The 22,148-nt window shown below is 45.9% G+C and overlaps 1 protein-coding gene and 1 non-coding gene across 2 annotated transcripts in view; one reads left to right on the top strand and one right to left on the bottom strand.

Annotated features, from left to right (window-relative positions):
* The window catches only part of CLIC5 (chloride intracellular channel 5), a 101,824-nt gene extending 87,929 nt beyond the window's left edge, over nt 1-13,895 (bottom strand). The window contains exon 1 of the mRNA XM_078055275.1: nt 13,465-13,895. Within this exon, the coding sequence (XP_077911401.1) occupies nt 13,465-13,527 (63 nt within the window). The 5' untranslated portion in view covers nt 13,528-13,895. The remainder of the gene's footprint in view (nt 1-13,464) is intronic.
* A 2,757-nt stretch (nt 13,896-16,652) lies between these two features.
* Nucleotides 16,653-16,759, top strand: LOC118551339 (U6 spliceosomal RNA). The gene has a single exon (XR_004925029.2). It is a non-coding gene; the product is annotated as a U6 spliceosomal RNA (small nuclear RNA).
* The last annotated feature ends 5,389 nt before the right edge of the window (nt 16,760-22,148 follow it).

Here is a 22,148-nt window from a genome sequence, read left to right as displayed (position 1 = left end):
ATAATATAGAGTACGTATAATACATGTGATCTTTAGACATAGCAATAAGAAGATGGTGGCACACAAACTCCCTTGTAGGAAACAGCCAGCCATGAGGAGAGGATCCATCTCATCTTGACTTCAAGCTAACAATTGTCAGTTGTTTACTGTTCCTATTTGCTTGGACCCAACTAAAGGAAATCAGCACCAAGCCCAGAGAGCAGAGCCATGGCAAGAGTGACATTTATCTTCCATCCCTGGCCTCTTTTTCCAGCTCCTCGTAGACTCTCCTTTCCCTGTGTCACAAACCCTTCATCAACTAAGTGCACCTGATAACCCCTCTTCTCCCCTCCTTGACTGATGTCTGGTTACACACTGGGAGATACTCCTTCACTCCCAAGTGTTAGCCAGCCACACATTCCCACCAAGGGCCATTTATCTCCCACTCTGGAATGAAAGGTGCCTCTCCCTTGATGGTGTAATTCTTGGCACACAGGTAGAAGAATGTTTTCTGAACAGCATCAGGCTGAGATAAGCTTCAAATAGCCCTTTAAGGTGACCTAAAGTGGGAGAGGGGCCAGAAGAGATCCTCCACGGTTGTTCTCACTGAGTCAAGAGAAGCTCCAGCAGTTCTGATAGGGGTGGAGAACCTGGGGTCCCTTCATCACATGCTCCTTCCAGAATCTTTCCTGGCAGCAGGCCCGTTAGGGGAAGAGGTAGATGGCATCCTCTCCCTTCTCTGTCTCAGCTTAGCTGGGACTCTTCTCTCATGCCTGACCCCTGAATTGAGTCCCAAGTCCTTCCCTGCGTGTGCTGTAAAATGCTGTTTAGTGCCTTCCTGATACCCGGTCCCCTTGCTTGGAGTAGCCATAGCCTTGTGACTTGCCCTTGGGTCACAGTCCTCCTGCATGTGGATTCCATGAATTTACACAATTTGAGTTGAGGCCAGGATCTTGCCCCCTCCATTCCCAGGCTGCAACTTCTGCCAGGGCCCAACTGCGCCTGCCTTGTGCAGCTTATTCCCTAGCGGAGCCACAGCCTGGCATCTGGTTGACCTCGGTATAAAGAGCTGCCACATGGAAAAGGGTATTTCAAGCAACTTTGACTTGAATTTCGTTATTTTTACTTATTAATGTACATTGAAAGATAAGGTTGGAATCCCAGCTCTACCACTTTCCGTGGGACCCCAAGTAAAATGTTAACCTTTCAAGCCCCAGATTTCCCAATATGGGCACTGTGGCAGCAGGGATACTGAATTAAACAGAGTGGCTAGCACCATGTGTAGAGCATAGCAGATGCTCAAAAAATTGTATTTCTCATAACATCTCTTACATTTTGCTCTTTGCCACCTTCGACCATGTCGTGTGTCTCAAAATGATTCAGAAAGGCCCTAGCATCAGTGGGGCTGGGCTGTCACGTGGGGAACCGCAGCTAACAGTTCTATTCTCCACCCTGACTTGAGTCTGCTGTGTGGCATTATAAAAGCCTAACCTCTCCGGACCTCAGTGTCCCATAGCATGCTCCTTGGAAGCCTCTGGAATCCCATGAAGACTCCATGGAATTCACTGAATTCCACAAATAACATGGTTCATTTGCTTTCGCTCAATTATTTTTTTATCTTTATAGTGCCCTGGAATGTTGTAATTTTTTTTTTTAAATTGTAGAACTCTAGCATCTATCTGTAAATGAGTCTGGTTCTTAGTAGTGGAGTAAGGGCTGACTGGAATACACTCAAGGTTTCTTTCAAGTCAAGGCCTTCAGCCTTGCCAAGATGAGTTTCAAAGCTTACCCTAGAATCCTAAGGCACTTTGGCCAGTGCCCAGCTCTTGGATAAACTGGCAAGGGGACAAAGTCTGCCTCTGGTAGCCAGGCCACATCACACAGCAGGCAGCATTCACTCCTTGCCCTGACAGACACTTAGCATGCAGTGCCCAGGACACGCAGAGAGACTCCTGGTTTCTCTCTAGCCTTTCTTCTGATCCTCTTCTTCGTGCCACCTGACCTGATAAAACAATCCTAGCTAACGTAGCATCTGGCGAACCAGTGTCCACGTGTAGCCCACTCAGGGTAACACCTATATTTGATAAAGGGCCTTTGGGGGCCATGCCTTAAACCAAGGGGTCAACGCTACCATGGCAGAGAAGTTGAGAGGAGCCTTGAGAACAGGTGGGTCTTTAGGTGGCTCTAATGCCCTTACCTGGTAACTGCCTAAGGGTAGAGATCTGCCTTGACCTTGGATTGTTCATGTGACCCACAGAGAATTTAGGAAAAACACAGCCTTACATATCCTACTCTAGGTTTAGTACACTTTGTCTTCACACAGCTGGGAGGTGGTGGGTGAAATGAGGCAACAGAGAGAACATAGATCCTGACGCCCAGGGGTGGGGTTTGCAGCCAGTCCCACCATGTCCTAGTTCTGTGGCCTTGGTCGGGGGACGCATTTTCTCTGAGTTGCAGTTTCCTTATCTGCAAACTGGGAGTAATAACAGGACGTAGCCAAGGTAAGCAAGGTATCCAGACCAGCACACAGCCATGGCTATTGTCACGCACCTTCTAAACTATCTGATTTCCAAAAATGCAGAGAGACCCAGTGTACCCAAGAGGACGGAAGAGGGAGGGCTTGGTTCTCTACCTCAAAGTCAGGTCCGTTTCCCTCTGACTTCCCCACCCGTTGGCCCGCTGCCATCCTCCCAATCTCTTCCCCAACATCTTCTATTTCAAGCACCTTATGATCTGGGGATGGGGATAAGCAGCTGGGAAAAAAAACAAAAACAAAAACCAGAAACGCACCCATGACTGTTTTTATAATTGCATAGGGTGCGGAGTGGATTCTAAAGGCATGGGCCAATATTTAAGGTGACTGAGATACTATGTTCATTGGGGTGACCTGAGAGCAGCTGGAAGGCCCACTGGCCCCTCAAATTTCTCTCCCACATTTGCATGTCACAGGGCCTTAAATTCCCATGAGTCGACGCACTTCTCTGGGTTCTGGATATTCACATAGGCCCTTGTAATGTTACAGGCAATATTCCCATAATGGATTGTGCATCAGAATCACGGGGCACTAGTGAATTACAGACATCTGAGACCTCATCCCCTGAAGACTCTGACTCATGAGTTCATGCTGGAGTTTGGAAAGTGTCCCCGGTGGTTCTTAGGACCATGTAGGGCTGAGCAACCCTGTTCTGGTGGGGACAGCCCAGCTCTGGAGTTAGGATCTCCAGGTTTCTCCCTCCACTTGTGCGGAACAACACAGTACGCAGAGCCCAGCAAGCACCTTGCCCGTGATGAAGATGAAATCTCTTTCTTCCTCCAAGGGGCTGGGTGTGAGGATAAAATCTGGGAAGAGACTCACCAGTGCATCACAAACTGTAAGGACACATAAGGAACCATTTTCAGGGAGCAGGGGAAAGAAGGTCAGGAAAGGGAAAGCTGGCCTGGTTGGAGTGTCTTCAATGTCAGGCCGAAGCAATTGAACTTGATCTAGCAGATAGAGGAGTGGATGTGATAAAGTACTGGAGGAATATTAAGCTAATGGCATCAAACCTGGTGGACAGGAGGGGAGAGAGGCTGCGGGCAGGATGCCGTGATAGGGGCTGATGAGGTAACGTGGTGGTAAGAAACAAGGAAGTAAATCATTTCTGTGGCAGAGAATGATTCGTTGTTCACCAACCTGCTCCCCCTTTTCCTGGGAACACAGCTAGATGATATTGAGTTCTGGTCTATGGAAAGCAGGAGAAAATGATTTGGCCACTCGCCGTCGGAAACCATGCAAACCTTCCAGATGATCCTCCACCTTCCATCTCCCCCTGTGGTGGCAAACGTAGAGTCCCGCAGAGGAGCTGGCAGCCCTAGGGGGCGGCAGGACTAGAGCGGAAGGAGCCTGAGCAGGGCAAACCATTCACTCAACGCGGAGCTGAGCTATTAGGTGAACAAGCTGATGGGCTGTGGTTTCAGCAGTGGACACACACTGACCAATGAAATGCCTCAGTGAAAACTTCGGCTTTCAAAAGAGATTCATGCTTCTTACCTTATTTGTCCCTTATAATATCCTGCCACGCAGATCAGATCTCTGTGATGCTCCTGAAGTACCCAACTGAGGAGAGGCCACATAACTTTGCCCACATGGCTCCCCTCTCCCAGAGTCCTATGGTCAAGCCCTGCCCAGAACTCTTTATCCCCACAGGAAAAATCTGAGGCAGTTGTGATCAGTGACCACAGACAAATGGCTCCTTTTAGTTTCTAAGGCAAATTACACCGTGGATCCTAGATTTGATGATGTGACTACAGAATGCTTACAGCACCCAAATGAGAAAATGAATAAGAAGCAGGTGAGAGAGCCTTCCGCCCACATGCTGTGTGTACTCCCGGGGCCTCTGCTCCCTGTCAGCACCGGGTAGCAGAGGAGAGAGGAGCCTTGAGCTGAATCAAGAAAACTCTATCTGTTGCCATGACAACCTCCCCAGTTGGATCTTTAAGAGATAGTAACCGGGGCATGGTTTTCATTTCCTCTTCATTCGAGGTAATGGGTTCCCAGTTGCATTCCATTCACTATACATCCTTCCTTCACCTTTTGTGTCATTTCTCCAGCCTGATACTTGTTGCTTTCCTCCTTGCCATAGAATAACGATAAACAGAAGTGGGAAACACCATCTTAAGGTCCGTAGAGGTTGGTGCAGAGGGTAGAGTAACCAGCACTGAACTTCTACACACACATCCCGTGGGCAGCCCGAGACACACTGTGAAGACCTCCCGTTTCAAATCTCCTCAGATGCAACATGGGCAGGCAGACCAGCTTCAGATAACGAAGCACTTTCCTCTCTCTGAAAATATAATTGCCCCACAAGCAGGTGGTATACATACAACCCTCGACATTGTAAATAAGTGTCCAAATCTCTTGACCTGCCCTCGGAAGTGCCTCCTGATCCAACCCTAACTTATATTTCTGTCACTGTCCTGCTTCTCTTCACGCTCTCTCTGTCACAGCCACACAGAACTCAGTCCTTCTGGGACACCCTGACATCTCCTGCCTCTGAGCCATTGTTCCCGTAGTTCCCTTCGTCCAGGACATTACATTTATTTCCCTCAGTCTCTGTGTCTTCATCAGCTTTGCCAGATTCTCTGATGCCTCATTCCTCCCCCTCAAATGGGCATTTCCTGAGCACGGTCCTTATCGCTGACTCCTTCACACACCCTCCGCCTCCGGGAACTTATTCCTTCAACTGCAACTCTGAACAGAACTTCGAACCCACACTCTGTGCCGTGGCCTTCCTGTCATTCTGACTGTGGGTTTGCTAGCACTCTGGTGGACATCTGCACTTGACTGACTTGCCGCCACCTCAAACAAAACACTTGTAACACCAGAAGATTATTCTCATTAACAACCACTCCTGTCCTCCCCGCTCCAGCAGAGATTCATAGGGTTTCAGAGTTAAAAGGAACTGTAAAGCTCAAGCCCAATTAGTTTACCTGCACTCAGTCCATTCACAACATCTTAGACAATCATGGTCAAGCCCAACCTTGGTGTCATCATCCCAAATATGGAAACCAGTCTCTTGGGAGGTGAATTTACCACGAGGCCACTGAATCTCAAGCTTCGGCATCCCTCACATATCTGCACGCTTTTCTCTCAAGGCCTGTGCCCTATTTTGTATTCACATCACTCTTCCACAGCATACCCTCCTTTTAACCCTACTTTGAGCTCATGACGGCCACCTCACAAGGAACACTGGAGAATCCTCCTCATGGCCTCTGCCCCAAGCCTGTCCTTCTGACATGGTCACAGCGGGAGAGCAAGAGCAAACACAGAGCAGCTCACATTTTAACTCACTTCTCTTCCTGAAAGCCATGCAGCATCTACCGTAAAAGTTCGACTGTGAATTTTATTTGCTAAGAGGGGGTCAAACTAAATGACTTCTAAGAGGTTTCTCCAAGGTAGAAATTCTACCATTTTACGACTTTTTTTTAGTCCCATTTTACAGAAGAGGAAATTTGGCCTTAAAGACAGTCACACACCCAATACTGTGGCAGTGCTGGACGTGGAGTCTGGGGCTTCTTACTTCAAGTTCATGAATCTGCCCACCACATCATTTAATACAGCATATGAACCTTTCCAAACAGGGGCCAAATCAAGGTCCTACCCTGTGTAGAAACTTCTGGTTGCTTCCCAGTTACTTACGAGGGAGCAAAAACCATTTACCTGCCATTCACAACCTTTCCCATTATTGTTTCTTTCTTCTAACTTCTTTCCAACTGCCCCCCTCCACACGCCATTCTCTCCAGCCAACCTTATATACGCCCTGGGCCCTGAACAGCCTCATCTCATACTGTTGCTGAACCTGACATGGCTGCCACTCTCTGAATCCTAATCATTTTTCCAAGCACAACTCAGGTCCCACCTCCCCTCGAAGTACGCTTGGAAACTTCCTTCGGGCCATACTGGTCCCTATACTTACACCCCTCATTTCATTTCCTATCACTCATGAGGCACTGATGCTGGCTTGAAGTTTTACTCCTTAGCTGCAAGCTCGGGGACTGCAGGTACCCTGCCCCCCTTGCTCTCCAGGCCCCCTCATCAGGTTCCACAGAGCCTGGCACAAAGTAGGTAGCCTCACAAACATGGTTGGTAATTGATGGATTGGTTGATTGACTGACTGATTGTTTTCAATCCCTTAACACTCAAGTTCTTTATCTTACTAATACCTCCTTCATGCCTAGCTTCTAAAATTATTTGTCACTCCAATGTCCTAGCGCAATATCACAAAGGAATAAAAGCAAGTTATGAAAGAAAGGTCCAATGCATTCCTTTCCTCCTTTTTCTAGTTTATTTGTGGTCAATTCGGCATGATTCATGCTAAGAAGCTTTCTTGCCTCATCCTCATCCACCCTATGAAATGCATGTTTCAAGGAGGGGCTGGACTTCATGGTGCCCTTTGGATGCCCCACTATTTGTTTAGCTCTATTTACCCAGTCTGGGGCTAGTGGTTCTCAGTCTTTAATGAATCCCAGAATCACCCAGGGGTGGCCTTCATAAGGATACAGATGCCCAGGCCTTACCCAAATCCTCCTAACTATGAATATCTGGAGAAAGGGCCTGAGCAAGCCCATATAAAGAAGTTTTGCAGTGACTTTTTCACACCCCAAAGCTGAGAACCATTGGCCTAGCCACTGTTCCCCATGGGCACTACAACAAATTTAATTCAAAGAATTTTCCCACGCTAGCAGAGCTTTAGAGGGTGCTTCTAGAAGCTAAACCTCCATTTCTTTTTCCTAGGAAGGATTCATTTAATTTCTGACAACAGGCTATCTATCTTATTTATCCTTAAAGAACTTCACATCTCAGAACTAAGATACCCCTTGACTACATATATGTGTTTCCAAAGTAGATTCTCACTCAAGGAGCTGGTAGACAAATTGCCTGGTAGTTGGAGCTGACCCCTCAGAATGCAAGCAGAATCAGATCTAGGATGCCCTGGGTAGAAAGAACCTTCTTATCACTGACCCACATCTTCCGGAAAGCCACACTTACCCACTTTGCTCCTTCACTATTACCAGTCCTCCAGCCCGGATGACAAAGACCAATGAGGATGTCTCCTATATAACAGTTTTTAAAAATACCAGCTACTGAGAGTCTATTATGTTGTTTGCATAGACCAACTAGACAATACATGTAAACACATGTATATATTTTCTATAAGAGCAACTATGGCTATGCAGAGCTAGAAGGTTGTTGGGAGGAATGGGTCCTCCTGGAACCAAAGGATGTAGACTCTGGAGCCTTCTTTCTCATCTACAGGTTAGAGTTATAACCATCTTTCTGGTGAGCCTGCGAAGCCCTGCCCAGAGCCCAGTGACAGAAAAGGGAATGAAGCCCCTGGAATAACATCTCCGTGGGGTGCAAGGTCAGGGCCAGTGCAGGCCCCCAGTGGTTGGACGCATCCTGGCCCAGCCCCCAAAGCTATGAGAGAGCTCCCCGGCATGAAGAACCAACTGACAGGAGGAATCAACCTCCTTGGAGGTCGAGGAGCCCAACCCCTGGTCAGGGATCTGCACACCCCCTGCGGCCAGGCCAACCACATCATTCAGACAGTGACCTCTGGGGGTCTCCAGCTTCCTCCAGCAGCTCCGCACATGCAGTCAGACCCAGTGATATTCACACGCTGCTCCCGCTCCCAAGGGTCTGTGTCCTGCCCCAGCGACAAGGCAGGCACAGACAGGCCTGAGTCTGTGACTTCTTGGACACGTCAAGGTAGGGGAGCTCACTGGCTTGGCTTCTCCCTGATTAGGCTGGGCCTGCAGAAGAAGCTACATTTTTGCCCCCAGTTCATACAGAACTTATTCCAGTGCTCACACCAACTCCACGAAACGTGGCCTACCATCATCAGCACAGCACTGGTAAGAAAACTGTGGCACAGAGAGCCACGGCAGCCTGTTCTAGCCCTCCCAGCTGGAAACCCACAGCCTGCCGCCCAAAGCCGGCACTCTTCTGCTGGGCCTCCTGCCACCACTAACAGGGGTCCAGCACGTGGAAACTGAGAAGGAATCTGGATGAGAAGGTGCTTACCTGACTGTCTAAATGGATGGAGTCTTTGCCCTGGGTGGAGAAAGGCAAGCTGGGGCCACAACAGCAGTGGGCAGGAAGGCAGTGGCTGAGCGCACCAACAGTGGGCTTCAGCATCTGCAGGCCCACCACGCTCACTGCCACCATCTGCCACGGGACCTGACGCATACAGGAAACGTCACACTCACAGACATAGCAGGGCAGGTGAATTGTGTATCAGTTCCTGACCACAGACCCAAACCCGGACTCGTGGAAAAGAAATGTGCTGAAGGGAACAGCAAAACCTAATGCTCCCACGCTTAGGCCAGGTGCCCCAGGGAACCAGGGAGCCAGCAGGCAGCGGGGATCTGAGAGAGAATGCCGCAAGATTTGATCCTGTCTGTTCTGGAAGTCAGATGCCTATACTATGGGTCACCATGACTTGACTTGTGCTCTGCACCACTCTCAGAGCCTTCCAGATCACTCAATAAACAAAACCACTAGTCATTTCCATCTGACAATCAGCAGGACTCATGTTTTATTTCCCCCACGCTGAATTGAGGGTTATTTGACTAGACCGACCCCATGCACAGATTGTTCTGGAGTCCTGTGGAGAGGGCTTTATAGTCTGTCAGCATCTGTTAACTGAGCACAGATTGGGTGCAAGCTCTCTATCCACAGCACTCCTGATCATGATGCCCTGAAGCCGTTAGAAATTCTGGACACTAATTCCCCCTAGTAAGGCTACTGATCTCAGCCGTGGCAGTCACTGCCTGCAGTCAGACTTGCCTCTGATCGTGATTCAGTGGCTCTCCACCAGAGCTGCTCCCTGGAGTCACCTGGGGGTGGGGGTAAGAAGACTGGTTCTGGGTCTCCCCACCGCCCCCAAGAGATTTCCATGTAATGGACCAGGGAGTAGCCTGGCATGAGGAGTTCTTAAACCTCCCCAAACAATTTGAGTATGTAGCCAAAGTGGAGAACCACAGCTTTCTATTGAAATTCACACCCCTGGCACAGCTTTCTATTGAAATTCACACCCATGACCCAGCATGTCAAAAAAGAGGGGAAAATTGTTACATTTGTAACAATTTGGTCTAACCACTTTGGGGGTGTTCTACTTCTTGGGTCCAAGGATGGGCCTGGGAGACCGAGGAGTCAGTACAGATGGGAGGAATGTCTTGATCTTAACCTACTCAGCACATCCTGTATTTGTTTTTCCAAATCACTTTCTGTTTTGCTTTTACTTCCTTGCTCTTTCTTCTTTCTATAAACCACACTGGCTGTCACTGTCAACTCTCTAACCTGTTGTCTTCCCCTTATGATCAAAGTCCAAGCTGTGTATGATCTCATTTATTCTTGAAATAGCCCTGCAAGTGAGGAAGGAGTCAGGCTTTTGTTCCCTAAGGCAAATCGAGGCCTGCAGATCAGGAAAGGTTTTATCTGCCATGGAATTCATATCATCATTTTACTCGTATGTGTTTATACCAATTTTCATTTACAAAATGCTTTCACCTATTTGCTCCTGTGGAATCCTCACTGCAAGTCTGTGGTGAGAGTAGTCTCATAATCAGGGTGACCACATATCCTGATTTGCCCCGGAACAATTCTTGGTGACACCTGTTGTCCCAGCCTAATTATTCGTAGCACCCCCTTTCACTCTCGAACCAAATGTTTTGGTCTGAGCCATAAATTATAAGATCACCATCATAAAATTATGGTTATTTATAACCATATAACCAACCTCTTGTTTTCAAGAGGAGGCTATTGAGGCTCATAGACATTAAGTAATTTGTTCAGTCATGAGCTAATTAGAAGCAGGGACAAGACTTGAACTCACGTCCTGTGTCTCCAAACCTCTGCCCCATCCATGGGACATCTATGAAACATTAGATCAGAGCTGATTTACTCAAGCCTTTCTTATTGGTGATGAAGAAATTAAAAACGTGGGGGGGGACGATCTCCTAAAAACCACTACTGGAATGCTCCCTGGAAGGAGTGCAGAGCGGAGTGGGCAGCAGTCTGTGACATTAGGATGGATCAGTGAGGTATCAATGAATTGCCATCTGGGTTGGCACTCGACAGCCTAACTCAGCCAAAAAAGGTCTAAGGCCTGACATAGGGTATTTGGAAAAGAAAGAGTAAGAAATTCAGAGTCCAAACTGCAACATTTGAGGAGTGGATCTGAATACTATGTACAGTGTACTTCTGAGCACAGGTCGTTCAACCATCAAACAGGTGGAATCATCATTCTTACTTCCTTGGGTTGCGACACAGAGAGCAAGCTGTGGCTCACTGAACGTTCTGACAGCAGGAACTCGCACAAGCTCCCTGTGACTCACATTTCTTTGTTTCCTTCATTTTTCACATGAGTGAACCGAGGCTCATAAACAGGGATGCGGGGGATCCAACAAGGTAAGGTATTTGAATGGGTTTCAGAATCCTAAAATGTTGCCATTTAGTATTATCATCATCATCATCATCATCATCATCATCATCAACAGCAGGAGATGCTGATAATCAGTTGATGTGGGATAGAATCGTGTATCCTTGAAACTCCCTGGGTGACCCAGGCTTTGAAGGACACACCCAGCATACAGACTGGGTGGAGAGAAGGTGCCCTGAAGGATGTGTTGAAATGACACATCGGACTCTGGGTGGGGTTCCACCTGCCCTGGAGGCTTCCTGGAAACCAATCCACCCTGCCCTGCAGAAGGCACCTCAGGCCCCAGACACCTTCCACAGAAGGCCTTTCTCAGGGAAATCACATAGCTGAGAGAAATGTCCAACTTCGGAAGTGCCCGATTCTGTAGATCAGGACCTTGTTTCCCTAAAATAAAACCATTCATACCCTGGGCAGGATCTTTACTTCACAATCATTTTCAGCCTTTGCCGGTCCCTGGAAGTGATAACTATGACCCAGCATGTCAAAAAAGAGGGGAAAAAAATCAAGAGCTTTCCTATCTGATTTTTTGTCCCACCCTCACTCTGGTTTTTGAGCTAATCATGAAGGCCTGCCTGGTTCTCATGGATCGCTTTCCTTGAGGGACAAAACAACAACACAGGCATTTTAGAATTCTTTTGGGGGCCCTGGGGGCTGTGCAGGGAGCTTTTTATATAAATGGAGAAAACCTTCAAAGCTGCCAACATGAGGTTCCGAAGGTGCAGGCAGAATTGGTCTCCATGCCTAGTAGTGGGGCAAAGGGCTCCTTTGGCTCTAAAGAATCAATTTGTGTTTCAAATAGCTTTCAGGAACTTGACACTATGAAACCACCGGCTCCCGGGAAATCTGAGAAAGTCCTAGAATAGCTTTCTTCAAGGAGAGCAGGGAGACTCATCGCTTTGTTAAAGCTCTCCCTGCTGATTCCCTAGGCCACCGACCTGGACGCCAAGGTTCAGGCACCCATTCCTGGCCCTTGGTCCAACGCTGCCCAACTTTGAAGAGGACATGACCTCTTTCGTTACCTGGGTCTGCCAAAGGACCTGGTAATCCTGCCTAGAGGGGTCCCCAAAACCAAATGAGACAGAGGCCACCTTTGAGGGGAGAGAAATAAGCTTAGCAAAGCAAATGTCACTAAATGACAGGTGTAATTCCTATGGATAATTTTGAAAAATAAACCCAAAGAAGGTAACACCTAGGACAGACCACTTACCAAATGTAAATTAAGTCACAGCCTGATGGATTTATTTTTTTAGGCATCAAAAGATACCAAAGACCAAAAGGTGCTTATCAAGGTTTATGTAGATCTTACACTTTTTTGTGACAATCTCTCTGTTTAATTAGCTTGGAAATCAGGGTAATTTGCCCCAAATAACATCTTTCCCATTGCAGGGAACACATATGCCTTTTAAATGCAGCCGGGAGACCTCTGAAATGTACCAAGGTCTCCCCTTCTCAGTTACCTGCACATTTCAGGGAAACTGCTGTCAAAGAGTATTTTCCCCATTTGTGCAAAGTCCTGGCTCTCAGGCAGCCGGCGGACTCCCCTCCCCCAAGTCCTGGCGAGGCTTTCTGCACCGCCCAGGAGGCGACTCTCCTGCCGCCTCAGGTTTCCCAGCTTCTGCGGTGTGTCAGCCACAGCGAGGACTGATCAAATGTTTCTTTCTTACACCACACCACCAGCCTACCGACCGGGAAACGCCGCCGCCTCCCTGGCCTCCATCCTTTTCCCTCCTACAGGTTGCAAATGGAGTGCAGCAGTTTTGATGGTAGATTGTTTCACCCAGGGAGCAAGGCGCTTAATTTAGTTTGTTCGCTGTGCTCCTCATCCCATTCTGCCCCAGGGGTTGACCTGGGTTTTCCCCATGGCCAAACCCTTAGCATTTCCTGATACTACCCTGTGGAATCACGAGTATGCCAATAATAGTAATGTTGGGCGAAAGGGGTGCTTGTTTTCTGCTTTGCCGGTCACAAAGCAAGAAACACCTTTGTTTCCTTCTGCTTTTCTTTGAAGTAGCTCTGAGCAGAAGAGAGAAAGGACGTTTGAAGAAATGTTATTTTTATTTTGCCAAAGAGAATTGTATCTGTAAGGTTTCCTTTTCTTCCCTCCCCTCTCTTACCCCCTGCCCCCCAGTTTTAGAAGAAAGGTTCACGGGTCCTGCCATCTCCTTATACCTCAAGATGTCCTTTTGGACTAGCCAAAATCGCACCGGGCAGGGCTCAGGACTAATCCGCCTGGTCTGCAGCTGGTTTAACAAACTGCCGGCCAACTCTCCAAGAAGACGGCCACCTGCCAGATTGCACCTGACTCCGCGACACCCGGGAGCCCCGAAGCGAGGCTGTCTGGAGTGCAGAAAGGCCACCCAAGGGAGCGCTAGGGCCGAGCTGTCCTCCCTGGGGAGGGTCCAGAGTCCTGGCTCTGTCTGCCCAGGCACGTGAGCCCGCGCTGCGGGGAGCCCGAGGGCAGGCGCGACAGGTGCAACCAACGGGCGCCGGGACGCCGACCTACCTTCACGAAGAGTTCGATCTCGGGGTCCCTGTCGTCCCCGTTAGCTGTTGCCGGGTCCATCATGCCGTCGGCGCCCGGGGCCAGCGTCCCGGGCCGGGGAGACGCCACCTCAGCGGTGCCCGGGGCCAGTGCTTCTGCGCTCCTGCCCTGCGGGGCCCTTCTTGAGAGCGGCGCTTGTTATTATTCTTATTATTTTCACATCTATTTCCCAAGCCGGGAACAGCGGTGTCTGAGAGATCAGTGTCCGGAGAGATCACATGCAAAGGAGGGAAGCCAGAGGCGACAGGGGGCAAGGGGGAAAGGTGGGTTCAGGGATGGCAGCAGGTCCCCCGGAGCAACAAGTGCCGGGCTGCAGGGAGGTGTCACAGGATCCGCGCTTGTCAGCTATCCCCGCGTCGCCGCCAACGAGCCCAAAATAGCCTGAGGCCGCGGGGCGGGGTCAGCCCGGGCGGGGCGGGGCGGGAGGGGCACCCCGCGAGCGAGGCCTCTGCCCTGGCCCCTGCCCCCTGCTCCGCCCCGCCGCAGCAGCCCCGCAGGACCCGAGGCGTGGCCCAGCCGGGCTGACACCGCCACCGGGCCCGGGGAACCTTCTGGGAAAGGTCCAGGGAGGGAGAGGGAGTCCAGGCGAAGAGGAAGAGAGGAGAGGAAAGATAGCTTTAAGTATTAGGTTTCATTAATGATGCTTTAGCTCCTCCAAGTTACTCCACTACCAGTGTTATGCCCACCAGGAAAGCCCCTTCCTCCCTTAGCAGTGTTCAGGGTGGGGAGGAGCTGTGAAGAGGGGGCAGGGAAGGAGAGGACCCCTCTAAATACAAGCCATCCTCATGCTGGGCGAATGAGGTAGAGCACGGGATGGGGATGGGCAGGGCTGGTGTGTAAGGTAGAGGGGTGAGCCAACCTGGTCAGGTGCAGCCAGAGCAAGGACCGGAGTCTTTCTCGTCTTCTGGGCTTGTTTTTTCTTCCCTTTCTTTTCCTGTTCTTTCCTTTCCTTTCCTTTCCTTGCTTTCCTATTCTTATTTCTGTTCTCTGTTTTGCAGTAAAGTATGATACACATGTGGAAAAATGCACATACCGTAAGTGTCCAGTTCAATGAACTGAAGCCCCATATGGAGCACCAGATGAGGAAATAAAATGTTAGTCTGGAAGCTCCTCCTGGTCTCTCTTCTCTTCCTTTCCTCCCCTTCTACTCCCCTCTTCCTCCAGAGTAACCATTATCCTGACTTGTAACAACACAGGTGAGTTTTGCCTGGAATCTTATAGTAGAGGCCGAATATACTCCTTGATGTCTGGCTTCCTTTGCTCACCATGACATTTGTGAGATTCATCCATTCTGTTGTGTGTAGTTGTAAATCATCCATTTTCATGGCCACAATTTATGTATCCATTTTTCAGTTGAAGGACATGGGCATAGTTTCCAGTTAAGGACTACCAAGGATACTGCTGCTATGAACATTCTATCAAGCATCCTTTGGTGATACATGGACACTTTTCTGTTGGGTATATACTTACAAGTGGAATTTATAAGTTATAGAGCATGAGAATGTTCTTCTTGAATAAATACTGCCAGATGGTTTTCCAGAGTGGTTGTACCGATTTGCATTCCTACCTTTCATTTCTTTTAAAAATAGGTACTAAATCTTTCCCATCTGAAATCTGGTCAATTTTTGTTTGTTTTCTCTGCCTTCTCTTTGCTAGTCCTGTTTGTGCTCTGGCTTGCCTTGCTCACAAATATGTGTGTATTTCACTGCTTTGTAAGAAAAAAAAGTAATCACTTAATAATAAAAATAGGTAAATAGTACGTATTATGTACCAGACAAAAATGCTCAGCACTCTACATCTTCACTTGTTGAGTCTTTACAAGTAGTGTTATTATCTCAGTGTTCAAGGTGGGGAAATAGAGGTTTAAAGTATTTAAGTAACTTATCCCTAGACATCCAGCTAGAAAATGGTGGATTTGACCACAGAAAGACCGAGCGGGGGCTTTGAACTGCCCTCTCCAACTTAGTGCACACTGGGTAAGTCACTTTGAAGAAACAGAGACACCGTCCTGGTCTGAATGGAGATTAAGATCCATTTCTGGATAGCAGTCACATGGAAGGAAGACAACGCCTGTCACATGAATTGGGCAGACGCAAGAGCTCTATCAATCAGCATGTAGACAGATCATTCACCGCAGTTGGGGTGGTAGAGGGAAAGGCCTCATAAAGCAGAAGGCACTTCGGCTGAACCTTCCTGACTGGTGGGGCATCTGACGGGCAAAGAAGATGGCTAGGTATCCTGACCACCCTTGATGGCAGGCTGGTTCCCCATAAAGTCCAAGTACAAATGCTTCCTTCTCACTGAAGAAACAGTCATCAAGCCCAAGTTTGCAACCCTCACAGAACACTACAGCTCAGTCAAGGTGAGGTTTCATTGCCCTCTCCTCCTCCTTGGTTTCAGGCTTACATCACCAAAGCCTTTAGAGATACAGTCACCTTCACAGCTGTGCCTTCTGAGCCAATGACTGCATACTCTGGGAAGGACAAGGGCACAGAGGGAGACTGGTACCTTCACTGCGTGCCGCACAGACTCATCACTTCCCTGCTCTGGACTCTGGACAGTATTTACAATAGCAAATGTGGCAGAGGTAAATAAAATTATATGCATAAAATGCCTTTGAGGGTTATTTATTTTTAGATGAAAGATGCTTTACATGTGCAATCACTTTCTTGGCTATGATCTAAACAATGTCCGATATGACCTCCGCTCTTCTTAATTCCAAACCTAGCAGACTTGTCTTCTATTTCATCTTCTCCACATATCTACTGCTTATTGGAAAATGGACCAGCTCTCTTTTAATTTCTAGATAATACCATCCCTTTGGATATCCCTCCAGACAACTGGTAGTTTTGATATTATAAACATTCATGTTGCAAAACAAACAAACAAAAAAAAGGTCAGCTTTGGTGGTAAAATATTTTTGTGCATATTTCTAGTTTTCAGTTCCACAGTCTGCTTTGGTTCAGGATAAAAAGTTTTCATTTTGTACCCTTTAATGTCAAATCATAACTGGTTAGAGTCAATTACAGCTTTGTCCAGAGAAAAACACCTTCTTGATCATAGACTGTGCTTTAATAATCATAGTTTCACAAAGTTGGTGCAAGTTTTAGATAAATATTTACCAGCAAAGGACTTCAAAAACATCTTCAGTGCTCACTTCAGCTGCACCTATACTAAAATTGGAACAATACAGAGAAGATAGGCATGGCCCCAGTGAAAGGGTGACATGCAAATCTGTGTAATATCCATACTTTTGTATGGTTGTTGAAAGCAAAAATTATAACATGTCTTATGGGGTTTTCGATATATTCAGATTCAATACGACACAAAGGGTGAAGGTAAAGGGATTTATATAGTGGTAAGCTTTCTATACTTCACTTGAAGTGGCAAACTGTGAACTCTAAGCAGATTAAGAAAAGTGAGGTATGTATGTTGTGACCACTCTGAAAGCAACAACTAGAAAAGTTATACAAAGAGATATAGTAAAAAGCCAATAGATAAATTAAAATGTAATGGGAGGAAATCTTCAAATAATCTAATAGATTTGACAGGGGAAAAAAGAGAGCAAACACAAAACTTATTATAAAATGGTACATTTTCCCCCTTCTGGCCTTCTCTCTGCTCATGCTCTCTCTCTCTTTTTCTCTCTGACTCTCTCAAATAAATAAATAAAATCTTAAAAAAAAAGATATGACAACTCTAAATGTGTACATACCTAATACCAGAGTTTCAAAATACATGAAGCAAAGCTGATAGAACTGAAAGTAGAAAGAGACAAATCACAATTGCAGTTAGATACTACAAAAATTTTCTCTTAGTAATTGACAGAACAAATAGACGACAACAACAACAACAACAACAAATCAGTACGAATATAGAAGACTTAAACAATAACTATCAACCAATTTGGCCTAAATGAATTTTATAGAATATCCCATCTAAATAACAACAGAATACACACTATTTTTAAGTGCATATGGAATATTCACCAAAACAAACCATATTCTGGGTCACAAAGCAAGCACTATATTTGAAAGAATGAAACAGAGATGCCTGGGTGGCTCAGTCGATTAAGCATCTGCCTTCAGCTCAGGTCATGATCCCAGGGTCCTGGGATGGAGTCCTGCATGGGGCTTCCTGCTCAGCGGGGAGTCTGCTTTTCCTTCTGCCTGCCACTCCCCCTGCTTGTGCTTGCTCTCTCTCGCTCTCTCTCTGATAAATAAATAAATAAATAAATAAAATCTTTTTAAAAATTAAAAAAAATAAAAGAATGAAACAATACAAAATATGTTCTCTGACCATAATAGAATCAATTACATCAATAAAAAATGCTTCTGGAAAACCTCCAAATATTTGGAAATTAAGCAATTCACTTTAAGAAATTCATTGGTCAATAAAGAAGTCTCAAAGATAATTAGAAAATATTTTGGCCTGAATGTAAATGAGCATACAATGTATCAGAATTTGTGGGATGCGGCTAAAGTAGTCTTAGAAAGAAATTTATGTTTGAAATGTTGTTTAGAAGGAAATCAAAGTCTCAAATCTAAGATTGTACCTTAGGAAACCTGCAAAACCTAAAGCAAGAAGGAATAAAATAATAAATACAAGAAAAAGAACTAATGCAACTGAAAGAAGACAAAACAATGGAGAAAATCAATGAAACCAAAAGCTAATTCTTGTAAAAGATCAATAAAATTGATAAACTTCTAGCTAGATTTGCGAAGAGAAAAAGAGAGAAGCTATATATTATCAGTATCAGGTATGAAAGATGGGATAACACTACAAACTTCACAGCCATAAAAGGATAATAAAGGAAGGATATAGGCAACTCTCTGCATATAAATTGGAGACTTAACAGAACCAAATCTTCAAAGACACAACTAACAAAATTCATTCAAGAAGGAGGAGATAACCTGAACAGTCCCATATGCGCTAAAGATATTGAATTCATAGTTGAAAATCCACTCTCCCCCCAAAAAACCTCCAAGCCCAGATGTCTTCATTAATGAATTCAACCAAACCTTTAAGAAAGAAATAATACCAATTCTATACAATCTCTTCCAGAAATAAGAAGAGGAGGAAATAAATAACTTATATCCAGAGTTTATAAAGAATTTTTACACCTCAAAAATAAGAAAACAAACAACCCAATTAAAAATTAGCAAAAAAAATCTAAACAGACATTTCACCAAAGGAGACACGCGGTGGCAAATCACATGAAAAGATGATCAACATCGTCACTGAGTAGAGAAATACAAATAACGTGATACCACAATATACCTATTAGAATGGTGAAAATAATACACACATGATAACCCCCTGTGGTAGGAAGAATGCAGAGTAGCGGGAACTCCCATACATTGTCAGGGAGAATGCGGAACTATACATCATTCTGACAAAACAGTTTGGTAATTCCATATAAAGTCAAATATAAGCTAACCATAAGACACACTTGTCATCTCCCAGGTGTTATCCTAGAGCAATGAAAACTTAGGTTCTCACAAAAACCTGTACATGAATGTTCATAGCAGCATAATTCATAATTGACACAAACTAGAAACAACCAAAATGTCCCTCAATAGCTAAACGAATTAAAGAAATATAGTACATCCATGCAACGATAGAGCACTTCTCAATAAAAAAGAATGAGCACATGGGCGCCTGGGTGGCTCAGTTGGTTAAGCGACTGCCTTCGGCTCAGGTCATGATCCTGGAGTCCCGGGATCGAGTTCCGTGTCGGGCTCCCTGCTCAGTGGGGAGTCTGCTTCTCCCTCTCCCGCTCTCCCCCTCTTGTGCTCTCTCTCTCTCTCTCTCATTCTGTCTCTCAAATAAATAAATAAAATCTTTAAAAAAAAAAAAGAATGAGCACATACAAAACATGGATGAATCTCAGCTGCACTATACTAAGTGAAAGGAACCAGTCTCAAAAGATTGCATCGGGGCGCCTGGGTGGCTCAGTCGTTAAGCGTCTGCCTTCGGCTCAGGTCATGATCCCAGGGTCCTGGGATCGAGCCCCGCATCGGGCTCCCTGCACGGCGGGAAGCCTGCTTCTCCCTCTCCCACTCCCCCTGCTTGTGTTCCCTCTCTCGCTGTGTCTCTCTCTGTCAAATAAATAAAATCTTTAAAAAAAAAAAAAAAAAGATTGCATCTTGAATGGTTCCATTTATATGATATTCTGGGAAGGCAGAATTATAGCGATGGAGAGCTCAGCAGTGACCACCAGGTGTTGGGACTGGTGGGGAGAGGGGGGACTTACAAAGGGGTAGCAGAAGGGAATTTTTTCTGGTGATCAAACTATTCTGTATCCTGTTTGTGGTGGTGGTTATAGAGGTTTCTGCATGCATTAAAACATACAGAACTTTATACCCAAAATGAGAATTTTCTGTATATCAATTTTTCAAACGATCAAGGTTCTTAAACACTCCAAAAAAAAAAAATGTAAAGCCACTAGATTTTGATTTTTTACATCCCCTTTTCACACATTCTTTGTTTCAAATCCTTAGTATCAGATCCCATCTTACCATTGACTTCAGATATATAAAGCAAGTCTCTGTTCCATGAGACCTAGTGTTCCTAATTATAGTCAATCAATAAAGTAGAACAAGCCTTCACTGAAATAAAAAAATAAAACAACAAAATAAACATATTTAGACTGAGAGAGAGTGTGTGTGTGTGTGATAAAAGGACATTTATTATGAAAGAACGATAATCCTTTTGGGGAGGTTTTTTAAGAAATGTTTGTCTTGCCCAGTACCAGAGTATAAGAACACTATTAGGTACAAGCTCGAACTTTTATGTACCTAATGATATTTAGTTGAACCTACTCATTCTGCCCAGGGTAGCGGCTATTTCTAAGAGAATTAGATTGCCCCTCTCTGACATTCTTTACAAAGGATCTCTCGGAAAATCCCAAGGGCTTAAGGTTCAAGCTGAAGGGACCAGCAGGGTTTGATGACAGCTGCAGAAACACCAGGTACACAGTTTCTCTGTGGGAGGACCAGGTGGGTGTAGACGAGGGGAGGTGAGTCCTGGGAGCAATTACACCCGCATGAAGTCACAGGTGGGGCTGTGAGGAGGATTAGGGTGGGTTTCTAGCTCTATCTATTCCTTTATAAACTAATGTGCCCTTGGGCATGCCAAACATGACCAGTAATCTTGGTCCCCACAGCAGTCTGCCTACAGTCTCCCAGGGAGGGGCCTGGGAGCACATTGGACTGAAGCCAAGTGTCCTTGTCAACAACCATCACTCAACCACTGATTCACTCATTACTCATTCTCTCCACCAGTGTTTTCGGGCCGTACTACTCGTGCTCATTCTCGAACCCTCCGAGAACGGCATTGGGCCTATTGCCTCCTGCTGATGAGCAATCTTTGCTCCTGCATTATGCCTTCATGGATTGGCTTATGTCTTTTCCACAAGAGTAAAAGCTCCTTGAGGACAAGAATCCAGTTTCGTGTCTCTTTCGCATGACCCTCAGAGCATAATGGTTCCCTGCTAGAGACTTGTAAACAACAACAACCCAAAAAAACCACTTGTAAACAAACTGTTAATAATCCAAGTACAATGTACATGCTGGAAAAGTAATTGTTGGTGGAATGAATTAATGAGTATCTGGCAGCTCTTTTATTCACAGCGTCGTCCCCGACGAAGGATTCTGCCCTGATTTTACTCCAAGGCTGACATAGGTGAAATGGACATTACAGTGTGGGGTTTTTATAAAGATTCTAATTCTGAAGTAAAACATGGGAAAGAGTTATGTAAGAATAATAAGAGTTAACATTTACTAAGAGCCCACCATGTGCTGGAAACTCTGAATGGCTCCTAAGCTCGCTTCATCTCTGTAATAACCCCTACAACAGGTGCTATCAGTCCCATTTCACAAATGAGGAAGCAAAGATTTAAGAAGGTTAAGGAACTTGTCCAAGATCACACAGATCATTATAAACAACACAGCCGGAATTCTGACCCCAGTCTCTCCACCTTGAAAGCCTGTCCTATTAACCCCCGTGCTTTCCAGTGTGTGAAAAGTAGAATGCGTTCGGAGGAGGCTGGGATGATGATAGAGACTTAGCAATTGCTTATTGAATTGGAATCAGTGAATGACTGGTCTTGGATAAGGAATGGCTGGATCTGGGGATTCTGGAATTCTCCTTCACTCCACTTAACCTCAGAGACACCAAGAGACAGAGCTGAAAAAAGAAGTAGGCACCAAAATGTGGCACATGAAAAATAAACAAATACCGAGCCCCTAGAGAAAGGAAAATCGTGGGAGACAAGAGGCCAGAGAAAAGTGATCTGAGGTCATGTTCTGTTGCAGCACCACGAACTTTTGGCAGGATTTACTGCTCTTGTAATTGTCTCACTTAGTGGCAAAGTTCATACTTTAGTCACAGCAAGATCACATTAAAATACAACTATTACACAAATGTATTTTTAATAGCCTTGGACGGGATCCCAGATAAACACATGTGTAACAGAATTCCAAAAAAAAAAATTGTTGATCCGTATTACTTTTATGCACACATCTAATTTTCTTTTGGACAACAGGCCCATCTTGCCAATTGATCAGAGATAGCTTTTAATAACTCAAAAAAGGGCATGGTATTAAAGAGGCCCCCAGGCTGGGGGAGAAGCAAGATAAGGA

Source organism: Halichoerus grypus, chromosome 9, assembly GCF_964656455.1.
Source record: "Halichoerus grypus chromosome 9, mHalGry1.hap1.1, whole genome shotgun sequence".
NCBI lineage: Eukaryota > Metazoa > Chordata > Mammalia > Carnivora > Phocidae > Halichoerus > Halichoerus grypus.
This window is presented reverse-complemented; position numbering and strand designations above follow the sequence as displayed.